General features: G+C 40.8%; 1 protein-coding gene across 2 annotated transcripts in view; it reads left to right on the top strand.

The window, feature by feature from the left end:
- LOC138953851 (protein STPG4-like) overlaps positions 1-13046 on the top strand; it is a 42975-nt gene that overhangs the window by 23470 nt on the left and 6459 nt on the right. Inside the window, exons 4-6 of one of the 2 annotated variants that reach the window (XM_070325812.1) lie at positions 4115-4205; positions 5936-6009; positions 11347-11401. In XM_070325812.1, the coding sequence (XP_070181913.1) occupies positions 4115-4205; positions 5936-6009; positions 11347-11401 (220 nt within the window). Of the gene's footprint in view, positions 1-4114; positions 4206-5935; positions 6010-11164; positions 11220-11346; positions 11402-13046 lie in introns of both variants that reach the window. The other variant, XM_070325811.1, reaches the window with a different exon arrangement.

The following is a 13046-nucleotide window of genomic DNA, read 5'->3' as shown; positions in this document are numbered from 1 at the left end:
CGATAGTCTGCAAAATGAATTACATCACACTGTACCCCCTGCCTCGCAAGCTTCTTCCCCCAACCCAAGCCCTCCCATCAACCCCACCCCCACCCCCACCCCTCCTTCATCGCCTCTCTCTTTATCTTACCTGGCTCAATTTCACCTTCAACGAGGTAGAGCCAAACGAAGGTTGGCTAACGAGCTTCACTGAGCTCATGCGGGAAGCTAAGTGGCGAGAAAGTACGTTACTTGTCAACAAGTTCGCGCTGAACTTCGCTTCCATGTTTGCTGTTGAAAAGTGAAGCCTGGCCACAGGCACCGAAAGCTTCTTTTTCTTCTGCTGCGTTCACGTATTTAGGCAGCCATATGCCGCTTTCGGGGGAACACAGAAGCAATCTTTGTTTTCAGTTCTCCCCTTATGATGATTGTTTTTTTTAATTTTTAGCTCCGTCTGCTTCAGCGTGTGAAACAACGACATAAATATGGTAACGTGGAACCAGATATTGGCCCACCCCTCGAGCGAGATTTACTATACAGCTCGGCGGTGTCCACTTTCGAACGGCTGACGATTGTTTTCCATGGTATTGAATGTTTTAGTTGAACATTTTATCGATCCGCAATGAACATGAAAATAAGGAGAGAAAATGTCAAACTAGCGCACATTTACGCTCTCGCTTTGGCAGCACCAAAACTCAGAAATCTGACAAAATACATAATTACCGGTATCAGCAGTGTCCGTTCACTCACTTCAGATCCGGGCTCAAGTTTGGCCAACTGTGATTTTAATGGCCTGCATGAAAAAAGTCCCGAAGAATCAAACAGTCTGGAATATGCCCACTGATTTTAGCGCCAGATAACAACGTATAACCAAGCGTAACCATGGTAACCGCACCTTCAACCACTTTGGCAAAGCGGCGGTCAAGGTGAGGACATCAAGTTGTTTTAGTTGTGTACAAGTAGTTGGCACAACAAATGGACACACCAGTTGTTGTTTTTACGAAAAACGAAGTTTCCATGGATGACGTTTATGCCTTCCCGAAGTTGACTTCTTTTTTTTAACCGAAAATTCAGTGCCAAAGCTTTCTGAAGCGAGCTTCGTCAAGTAGTCTTCGTGAAGTCGCCTTCGCCCAATTAAAACAAGAAATTCCTTCGAGGTAGGAAAAACACCCCCGTTGGTCAAAGGGAAATAACCATTCTCACTGCCACCAACTGAGAAGGTTATTTCCCTTTGACCATTAATATGTCCGTCCCTCTATAAGTCCTTGTAGAATCTTAATCCACCAATAACTCCCTAATCGTGTGTTTGACTGGTCCCAATTTTTGTAAGGACCGTCTCAGGAATGTATAGAACCTGTTCACCAAGTTTGGTGACGATCGGTCCGTTCATTCTTGAGATCTATATGCGAACACAAACACACAAACACACAAACAAACAAACAAACAAACACATCGACCGAATCCTATACACACCCCTATACCGGGGGTGTAATGAAGCTGTACACTCACTAACGTGGCAACTGGTTCGCCATTACTACGGCGCAAAGGTTCATTTGTCTATGTCCCAGGTGACTGTGTATATTGATCGCTCACACGTGCAGCATGTATTAAAAAGTCCAGCAAATAACCAAAGTTGTTGAAGTCGATGACTCGTGTGCGTGTGGCTTTGTATTTATTTTCGCTCTACCTGCGTTAGCTGGGAAACTGTGGTAACTATGGGATTGAACAGCTTGGGTTGAAATGTTGCCAGGGTGTATTCGCAGCAGCAGTTTGTTTTTCCGCCTGAGCTGCTTGGTAAACGGTTGATCGAAGAGTTTGTGTGAAACCACAGACAGTTTACTGTTCATCACTCCCACTTTGGCTTGTTCTCTGGCGCAGACACACGCTGGGAGACGGTGTGTTGCAAGGATTGTAGCACTTTCGCTGATTGAATCGTGACTGATACTCCCAATGTGTTTTTATTTTTATTTTTATTTTTTTAATTCCAGCCGATGATTTTAGCGAGTACATTTTTGTTGATTGGCGCTGGGATTTAACCCTTTTCGAAACTAGTGTTGTGTGAATGATTTATTATTGACGCATGCTGGGAAGAGTTATTTTGTTTGTATTGTTTTGTGCTCCTGTCTGTCTCAGTGTCTGTGTTCAGCGCTCTATGTAATCTGTCTCCTGTGTCTCATGCTAACATATCAGTGTTAATGGATGAAGTTTATTTGTGCATTCACACACCATACTTTTGCCTGTGTGGTTGGAGAAATCAAAGTGGATTTGAGCCACAGTGAGGTGATGCGAAGAGTAAAATGCGATCTGACCTGTTTTGCCCAGAACAGACTATTGTTTGAAGAAAAAGAATTTGCTGAAGATCCACAGTGATAAAGTTGTTGTGCTATGCGGAGAGTCTGCTATTGAAATGTAGGCATTGATTTCACAATAAACTGAACAAATGCAATGTAGTAAAAGCACCCCCTCCCTTACTCACGAAAAAGTCACCGTCAACTGTTCGACTGAGTAGTGGTACCTCTGAGTCAACTGGAATCCAAAGGCTTGCCGAGACCACGCGCAATTGCTTACACGCCGAATTACTCCAAGCCGCTATTTCGAAGGAAAGAAATAATGCATTAATGGGGAATAAGATAACTTTTTCAAATGAAAAAGAATCAGCATGCTCTGTTTAATGAGGTGCACCTGCTAACCCTTCAAATCGCTGTTCTTTGAAATGTTGCTAAGATGTTTTATAAGAAGAGCGGGACTATATTGTTCACCTGAACTTCTTGCGCTATTATCATTCTGACGTCTGCTTTAACAATCTGACTTCACATATGGATGGTTTGAGAGAGAGAAAAAACCCAGGTAGCTTGATCATTTCTTTCTCTTTGATTCCCTGCTGGCACAAGGAATTACTGTCTTACATTTATCTTCAATTCGTGTTTAAGAAAGCCATCATTCCGCGGCAGCCAATGCCTAGAACTGAGGCAAATCACGAAGCATTGTAAAATCCACTAACAGCCCGGGAAACTGATTGCGTGCACACTATTTTCCTTCAGAAATAGACAACGAGATAAAACAACTGCGCATTTACTGGCGCTTCTGTTAAAATAAAGCGGTAAACTATTTCAAACTATTAAGCTCTCGCTCACTCTCGATAAACGGCGTCCTTACTGTCAGCTATGGGTGGTTTTTAACGTTTCCTAGTTGGCAGACGGTTGCAATAATCGTGAATCCCGGCATGTGAATTGTGTGTCAGTGTGTGTGTATGCCACTATCAACTATCAATAATGCCTCCAGGCTCGTTGAGGTATTTTCTGGAAGGTCCTTTTTTTTTTATCTGCATGTCACTATCACGTGTTGAATTCTGTTATCCTTCTGCTAGGATGTATTGCTGCGACTGCATCACCGTGTCAAGTTCTTTCAGTCAGTTTAGAGCTGAGCAGTAGCGATAAAACTAATGAATAGGCTTTTGGCTTTTTGGTGGCATTTGTGACTGTTGTCGTTCCAAGTACGGGTGTTGTATTCAGTTTCAACATAAATGTTCATCTTGCATGTTCTGAACGTCAGATCTCGTTGTGCTGTGTTTGCTGTCAAATGTTTATCTTGCATGTTCTGAACACGAGATCTGGTTGTGCTGTGTTTGCAGTCAAATGTTTATCTTGCATGTTCTGAACACGAGATCTGGTTGTGCTGTGTTTGCAGTCAAATGTTTATCTTGCATGTTCTGAACACGAGATCTTGTTGTGCTGTGTTTGCTGTCAAATGTTCATCTTGCATGTTCTGAACACGAGATCTCGTTGTGCTGTGTTTGCTGTCAAATGTTTATCTTGCATGTTCTGAACACGAGATCTGGTTGTGCTGTGTTTGCAGTCAAATGTTTATCTTGCATGTTCTGAACACGAGATCTGGTTGTGCTGTGTTTGCAGTCAAATGTTTATCTTGCATGTTCTGAACGTCAGATCTCGTTGTGCTGTGTTTGCTGTCAAATGTTTATCTTGCATGTTCTGAACACGAGATCTGGTTGTGCTGTGTTTGCAGTCAAATGTTTATCTTGCATGTTCTGAACACGAGATCTGGTTGTGCTGTGTTTGCAGTCAAATGTTTATCTTGCATGTTCTGAACACGAGATCTCGTTGTGCTGTGTTTGCAGTCTGGACAAAACGCCGACTCCGGCCACCTACAGCTTCAAGGTCACCGACAGGGATTCCATTGACGTCCTCAACTTCGGCAAAAAGGACAAGGTAATTTAAAAGTACCACTACTAGAGCATGCAGTCTACCCTTTTGGAAACATCAGAACTTGGCTAACGAATTTGTGAAAAACGTTCTCTCTTTACTTCTCTTTGTTGAAGTTTTAAAGGGTGGTGATAGTAGTTTCTCTGAGTGTGAGGTGGACTTATCTTTAAAACTGAAACAAACATGAGGAGTTAGTCGACATTGATATTGTGAGATCCAAATAAAAGTTTTTTAAATCTTTGTTGGATTCACTGTTGTGTAACTTAATGGTGGACACACTGTCAGTCTTCCAAAGAGTTTATAATTACTGTTAATTCTGCTGAACTAAAACCAAAAATCTCTTGATTATTCTGGCCGTTCATTTAGTCCTTACTTCCATTACCAAAGGAAGAGTATACAGTGAAAACTCCCTTTTGAGATTTCTAAAAGTCTGAGAAAACCAGGTCTTTAAGACGGAAGGGAGTCTTAAAATGGGGGGTGTGAGGGGGGGGGGTGGTAAATTTACAGAGGTTGTGATACAGAAATTCCAAAAAAAGGCCGGGTTTTAAAAAGGAATGAGTCTTAAATGAAGGGTTCCACTCATCCTGAACTCAGGTCAAAATGAGTTCGGCTCATTCTACCCCTGACAGGATGCCTTGGTTTTCCTTGTAACTTGTAACTTTGTAACACATGGAATCAATTATAATGATACGCGAACCTGTATTCACTCTACAAAATGACTGTCGGCCATAATGTGGGCGATATATGAAGAAATGCTCCAGTGCAAAAGTGTGGCAATGCCAGATATAGGATTGCTGTCATCCGAATCACTGACTTATCACCAGGAACTACTTTTCATGACAAATCCTTCAGCCTAGTGACGTTAAGCCTGATTACACCCATCCTGACCTCAGGTCAAAAAGAGTTCAGCTCATTCTATCCCTGACAGGATGCCTTGGTTTTCCTTGTCTGGCGAGGAAATCGATCTTTTACATATTTAGATCTTTTCGTAATGTGTTATGGATATAAGCAGATTCGCGGGGGCGGGGATGTAGCTCAGTCGGTAGCGCGCTGGATTTGTAACCAGTTGGCCGCTGTCAGCGTGAGTTCGTCCCCACGTTCGGCGAGAGATTTATTTCTCAGAGTCAACTTTGTGTGCAGACTCTCCTCGGTGTCCGAACACCCCCGTGTGTACACGCAAGCACAAGACCAAGTGCGCACGAAAAAGATCCTGTAATCCATGTCAGAGTTCGGTGGGTTATAGAAACACGAAAATACTCAGCATGCTTCCTCCGAAAGCGGCGTATGGCTGCCTAAAGGGCGGGGTAAAAACGGTCATACACGTATAATTCCACTCGTGCAAAAAACACGAGTGTACGTGGGAGTTTCAGCCCACGAACGCAGAAGAAGAAGAAGAAGAGCAGATTCGCGATCGCCGATATTTTGACAGTGATGCAACCATATATTCCGGCAGCAGTCCCAAAATTTCAACTTGTTTTGACCTTAGAACGATGTCTTTATCATAACTGCGAAGAACAGAACGGCCCAGATCACTGTCGAAGTCGGCCAATCTGCAATCATTTTCGTCTCGCGAACACTGCTCGTGAACAACATATGAGAGATAACTCTGTATTCTTGTTTTGATAGATTGGCGTAGGACTTTAGCGTCCGGTCAGAGAGATAACTGGCGATAGCCGTGGAGCGATGATGATCAGAATGGTGTTCCACTGTCTGTAGTAAGAATGTTGTGATTTCAGGACATCAACGTGTGTCCGACGTCTTACGGTACGGAGAACTACATGACCCTGACCACAGACAGGACCCCCTCCAAGTGAGTCGCACTGGACACTGCAGATACAAAATGTCACTAAGGGTTAAGCTCTCCAATGCGCATGCTCAGAAAGTTACAGCATGGTTTCCCCGTTTTTCTCAAAGCTTTACACCACCTTTTACTTAATATGGAAATTAAAAATGATGCGGTTGACCATATAAGGAACATAAATTGCAATCAAAGAATGTACTTAAAATGAAGAAAACGTATTTTCTGCCTAAGTCTATCGTATAATTATGGACAAGACAGTGGTCCTTCAATGAATGGGATGGAGAGGAAAATCGGCCGGGGGAAGAGGGCTTGGATACCAGAGAGACAAAAGGGGGGGGGGGGGGGGGAGGTAGGAACATGTATTCGTCTGTGGTGTATTTTTTTTAAGTGGGGGGGGGGGGGAGCTTAGAAGAGTGGGACCGAGTGAGGGGTGAGAACATGTATTTGTCTGTAGTGTACTTTTTTTTTTTTTTTCTTTCTTTACATTTAGTCAAGTTTTGACTAAATGTTTTAACATAGAGGGGGAATCGAGACGAGGGTCGTGGTGTGTGTCTGTCTGTCTGTCTGTCTGTCTGTCTGTCTGTCTGTCTGTCTGTCTGTCTGTCTGTCTGTCTGTCTGTGTGTGTAGAGCGATTCAGACCAAACTACTGGACCGATCTTTATGAAATTTGACATGAAAGTTCCTGGGAATGATATCCCCGGACTTTTTTTTCTTTTTTTCGATAAATACCTTTGATGACGTCATATCCGGCTTTTTGTAAAAGTTGAGGCGGCACTGTCACACCCTCATTTTTCAATCAAATTGATTGAAATTTTGGCCCAGCAATCTTTGACGAAGGCCGGACTTCGGTATTGCATTTCAGCTTGGTGGCTTAAAAATTAATTAATGACTTTGGTCATTAAAAATCTAAAAATTGTAAAAAAACAAAAAATGTTTTTAAAACGATCCAAATTTACGTTGATCTTATTCTTCATCCTTTTCTGATTCCAAAAACATATAAATATGTTATATTCGGATTAAAATCAAGCTCTGAAAATTAAAAAATATAAAAATTATTATTAAAATAAAATTTCCGAAATCGATTTAAAAACAATTTTATCTTATTCCTTGTGGGTTCCTGATTCCAAAAACATATAGATGTGATATGTTTGGATTAAAAACACGCTCAGAAAGTTAAAAAGAATAGAGATAAAGAAAAGCGTGCTATCCTTCTTAGCGCAACTACTACCCCGCTCTTCTTGTCAATTTCACTGCCTGTGCATCGAGCGGTGGACTGACGATGCTACGAGTATACGCTCTTGCTGTAAAAATGCAGTGAGTTCAGTTTCATTCTGTTAGTTCGACAGCTTGACTAAATGTTGTAATTTCGCATTTCCCGACTTGTTTTATTTTATCGTGTTTTTACATTAGTCAAGTTTTGACTAAATGTTTTAACATAGAGGGGGGAATCGAGACGAGGGTCGTGGTGTGTGTGTGTGTGTGTGTGTGTGTGTGTGTGTGTGTGTGTGTGTGTGTGTGTGTGTGTGTGTGTGTGTGTGTAGAGCGATTCAGACTAAACTACTGGGCCGATCTTTATGAAATTTGACATGAGAGTTCCTGGGTATGATATCCCCGGACGTTTTTTTCTTTTTTTCGATAAATACCTTTGATGACGTCATATCCGGCTTTTTGTAAAAGTTGAGGCGGCACTGTCACACCCTCATTTTTCAATTAAATTGATTGAAATTTTGGCAAATCAATCTTCGACGAAGGCCGGGGTTTGGTATTGCATTTCAGCTTGGTGACTTAAAAACTAATGAGTGAGTTTGGTCATTAAAAATCAAAAATCGGAAACTTGTAATTAATTTTTTTTTTATTAAACGATCCAAAAACAATTTCATCTTATTCTTCGTCATTTTCTGATTCCAAAAACATATACATATGTTATATTTGGATTAAAAACAATCTCTGAAAATTAAAAATAGGAAAATTATGATTAAAATTAAATTTCCGAAATCGATTCAAAAACTATTTCATCTTATTCCTTGTCGGTTCCTGATTCCAAAAACATATAGATATGATATGTTTGGATTAAAAACACGCTCAGAAAGTTAAAACGAAGAGAGGTACAGTAAAGCGTGCTATGAAGCACAGCGCAACCGCTGCCGCGCCAAACAGGCTCGTCACTTTCACTGCCTTTTGCACTAGCGGCGGACTACGTTCAGTTTCATTCTGTGAGTTCCACAGCTTGACTAAATGTAGTAATTTCGCCTCACGCGACTTGGTTTTTTTTTTTTTTTTTTTTTTTTTGGGGGGGGGGGGGGGGGGGGGCTTAGAGGAGTGGGACTGAGTGAGAGGTGAGAACATGTGTTCATCTATGTAGCGTAGTCTTTGGATAGGGTTTTCGTGGGGATGGGGTGAAAGAAACAGTGTTTTTCTGGTTCTGGGTACTGATGCATTAGCTTGTGCACTGATGGAGAAAAGGGGCAATACTGTAAAAGACCCTTGTGGCTGTGTTCCTCACTGTACTCATCATTTCTCTGCTTGTGTTTACTTTCCGTACAAAGACAAACTGCATACAAAAAGAGCTTCCAGCATGTCTTGTACTTACTTCTAAACTGAGCAAAAAAATTATTGCACCCATTTTCCTACCCCAACTAAAACATTCATTCACGTGTAATTTTATTCAAACTTCATATGCCATTAAAGGCCCTTTACTTGGCTACCTTGCACACTTTTCGGATTAAAGATTTCTGTATTAGGTATCACGTGACCGCCGCCGAAGTCAGGGTACCCCCAAAATCGACCTGACAAAAACCCTAGTCCCGTATTCTAAAATCTGTAAAAATTCAGGATTTGCTGATAAGAAACAATTCTGCATATCGATAGAAATGCCATTCAGTTTCCATTCAAAAACAGTTTGATTTGTGCACCTAACTTGATTAGTCTTGATACAATCTGTGTTCAAATGAGGTAGGGGTTACCAGTTTGAAAGGCCCAAAAGAGCACGCTTTGCCGTCATTGTTTAGGGGGTCCTCCACTGAAAGTTCAATATATCCTAAATATCTCAATGAAAACGTTTCAAATTTCCAGAAAACGTGACAAATAGGTGAATAAAGATCACCATAACTTTGTGTGAATAATATTGGCAATACAGGTAAAGTTACGTAACGTTTCCAAAAGAACTTTAAAAATATTCATATTAATTCAGGGTGTTATGCCAAAAATTCGTGACGTTGCATGCAGGGCCAATAATAGTTATATCAGTATTTGCGGAAGTTTAAGGCTAATCTGAGCACTAGCAGAAATTTGCTGGAGGAATGAACGCGATAGACAAATTCGTCAACTCTGTCATTTGTACTGTGTGTGCGAGTGGCAGAGATGTCCATTCGTTGGCCTGTGCATGCTCCACACCGGTAACCACGCACCGTTACATTCACGACAGCGAGGAGTTTGTTCCCTTCGGAGAACCAATCCTCTTTGGTTTCATTTGTTGTATTGCATAACAACGTGTGCTTGTTTGTTGTGCGCGCGCGCCTGCATGTGTAAGGGTGTTTGTGTTTGTGCTTTTGCGCATGTGTGCGAGTGTGTTCCTGTGTGTGCATGCGTGCGTATGTGCGTACCAGTGGGTGGGTGTGCCGCCGAGCGGTGAGCGTGCATGCGACGCGGGTGTAAGCCTCAGTGGCTTAGCAGCCGTTTTCAGTGGAGAGACAGAGACAGAGACAGAGACAGACAGAGAGAGACAGAGACAGAGAGAGGAAAGAGAAACACACACACACACACACACACACACACAAACACACACATACACGCGCACACAGTCTCTTGCCTATCAATAACAAGCAATTCACAAACGCGCATCACACCGGGCACTATGCTGTGGGATTGAACAAGCAGCAGCGAAGTAAGCACAGGCCAACAACTGCAAATCTCTGCCGCTCGCATACACAGTGCAAATGACAGAGTTGACGAATTTGTCTATCGCGTTCATACCTCCAGAAAATTTCTGCCAATGCTCAGATTTGCCTAAAACTTTCACAAATACTGATATAACCATGTTTGGCCCTGCATGCAACGTCACGAATGTTTGGCATAACACCCTGAATTAATATAAATATTTTTAAAGTTCTTTTGGAAACGTTACGTAACTTTACCTGTATTGCCAATATATTCACAAAAAGTTATGGTGATCTTTATTCACCTACTGGTCATGTTTTTTTGAAGTTTGAAACGTTTTCATTGAGACATTTAGGATATATTGAACTTTCAGTGGAGGACCTCCTAAAAAAATTACCGCAAAACGTGCTCTTTTGGGCCTTTCAAACTGTTAACCCTCTACCTCATTTGAAAACAGATTGTATCAAGACTAATCACGTTAGGTGCACAAATTAAACTGTTTTGGGAATGAAAATTGAATGGCATTTCCATCGATATGCAGAATTGTTTTTTATCAACAAATCCTGAATTTTTACAGATTTTAAAATACGGGACTAGGGTTTTTGTCAGGTCGATTTTGGGGGTACCCTGACTTCGGCGGCGGTCACGTGATACCTAATACAGAAATCTTTAATCCGAAAAGTGTGCAAGGCAGCCAAGTGAAGGGCCTTTAATGGCATATAAAGTTTGAATAAAATGACACGTGAATGAATGTTTCAGTTGGGATACGCAAATGGGTGCAATAATTTGTTTGCTCAGTTTATATCAATGAAGTCAGGCTCAATATGTCTTTGTGTAGTTTTTAGTGTATTAATCATTTCTGTTATTGTATTCTCGTTTATGCGTACTATCAAGACCTCTCTCTCTCTCTCTCTCATTACGATGATGATGATTATTATTATGATTAATATTATCATGATTATTATTCATGAAGCATGTAATTTTGAAACTTTGTACACCCCGAATTGAAATGGGCCCAAGCCCTAATCAATAAACCCTCCAGACTCCAGACTCCAGACTCTCTCTCTGTGAGCCGCATACATGCACACACATCACGCAAACTCACGCATGCACACACACACGCACACACACACGCACGCACGCACGCACGCACGCACGCGCACGCACGCACGCACGCACGCACGCACGCACGCACGCACACACACACACACACACACACACACACACACAGGTAGTCATAAGTTCAGTCTTTTAATCTTTCTCTGTGCTTTTGATGTTGCTTTGCAGACACATGGTGTTCAAATCTCAGGCCAAACGTTTCCCAACTTTGTATTTCAAGCCGGTAAGTTGTTGTGCAGTGAAATGATTCATTGTTGTTGTTTTTAATTCTGATTGAGATTTTATGGACAGCAGTGTTTGGATGTACACAGTAATCGAAAGGAGCTTGCTCCATATCTTGTAACTTTCAGACATGCCGGGTTCAAATCCCTAACTTCACGATTTCCAACTGTGTATTATACACCTGTGAGTATGGGTAGCCAAAAGTACAAACTAAACCTCACGTGTATGGGACATGTATATTCTAATCAGTTGTTTTCCCCTTTCCTTAAAATAGTTTTGGCTTTCAGATAAATGTGTATTTCTTTCTGTGTCAGAGCCCTTTGCAGGTGTGGTCTCAATATCTTTCTAGTTATTTGTTTTCTTTCTTTTTTTGGGCCATTAAACAAAGAAATAGTTGAACCAGACAATTGCATAGGTTTGATTTCTCACACGTTTTTTTTTTTACCTTGACTGAAGGTGAGACGTGGTGAATCCCTGAATATAACTCCTGCAACAACAAAAAAAAGCTTTCTTTTATTTGGCTACTGGGAAAATTGTGTGTGCAATACGATCCTTGCAAGAAACTATATACATCTGCAAATCTGCAATTTTAATTGCATCTATCTTTTAACACAATTCAGCATTATTAAAGAAGGTTAAAAAATAAAATTAAAACAAGTCGCGTAAGGCGAAAATACAACATTTAGTCAAGTAGCTGTCGAACTCACAGAATGAAACTGAACGCAATGCCATTTTTCAGCAAGACCGTATACTCGTAGCATCGTCAGTCCACCGCTCATGGCAAAGGCAGTGAAATTGACAAGAAGAGCGGGGTAGTAGTTGCGCTAAGAAGGATAGCACGCTTTTCTGTACCTCTCTTTGTTTTAACTTTCTGAGCGTGATTTTAATCCAAACATATCATATCTATATGTTTTTGGAATCAGGAACCGACAAGGAATAAGATGAAAGTGTTTTTAAATTGATTTCGACAATTTAATTTTGATAATAATTTTTATATATGTTTAATTTCCAGAGCTTGTTTTTAATCTAAATATAACATATTTATATGTTTTTGGAATCAGAAAATGATGGAGAATAAGATGAACGTAAATTTGGATCGTTTTATAAATTTTTATTTTTTTTTACAATTTTCAGATTTTTAATGACCAAAGTCATTAATTGATTTTTAAGCCGCCAAGCTGAAATGCAATACCGAAGTCCGGGCTTCGTCGAAGATTACTTGACCAAAATTTCAACCAATTTGGTTGAAAAATGGGGGCGTGACAGTGCCGCCTCAACTTTCACGAAAAGCCGGATATGACGTCATCAAAGACATTTATCAAAAAAATGAAAAAAACGTTCGGGGATTTCATACCCAGGAACTCTCATGTCAAATTTCATAAAGATCGGTCCAGTAGTTTAGTCTGAATCGCTCTACACACACACACAGACACACACACACACACACGCACGCACGCACGCACATACACACATACACCACGACCCTCGTCTCGATTCCCCCCTCTACGTTAAAACATTTAGTCAAAACTTGACTAAATGTAAAAAGACGGACAAAGATAGATTTATTTTTAAAAATTGATAGCAATAAATCTTGTTTTGTTTTCTTCTATTCTTTTGATACTTTTTAAGCTGAATCCTAAAAACAAAAGTGCCACTTTCCATAAAGTGCAGTCACGTGCACAAATGAATGGTCTTTATTCAGTATCGCTGAACTAATAAAACAGACAAATCTAACAGACGAAATCGCACAGTTTTTTCCTCTGTATTTTTTCTTCTGGAAAACAGCTCCCAAAAGTGTAACTGGAGCTCTTCTTTTCTATTTTCTCTA

The sequence above is a fragment of the Littorina saxatilis genome, linkage group LG17 (genome assembly GCF_037325665.1).
Source record: "Littorina saxatilis isolate snail1 linkage group LG17, US_GU_Lsax_2.0, whole genome shotgun sequence".
NCBI classification, from domain to species: domain Eukaryota; kingdom Metazoa; phylum Mollusca; class Gastropoda; order Littorinimorpha; family Littorinidae; genus Littorina; species Littorina saxatilis.
Note: the sequence above shows the minus strand (reverse complement) of the source record. Positions and strands in the feature narration are given on the sequence as shown.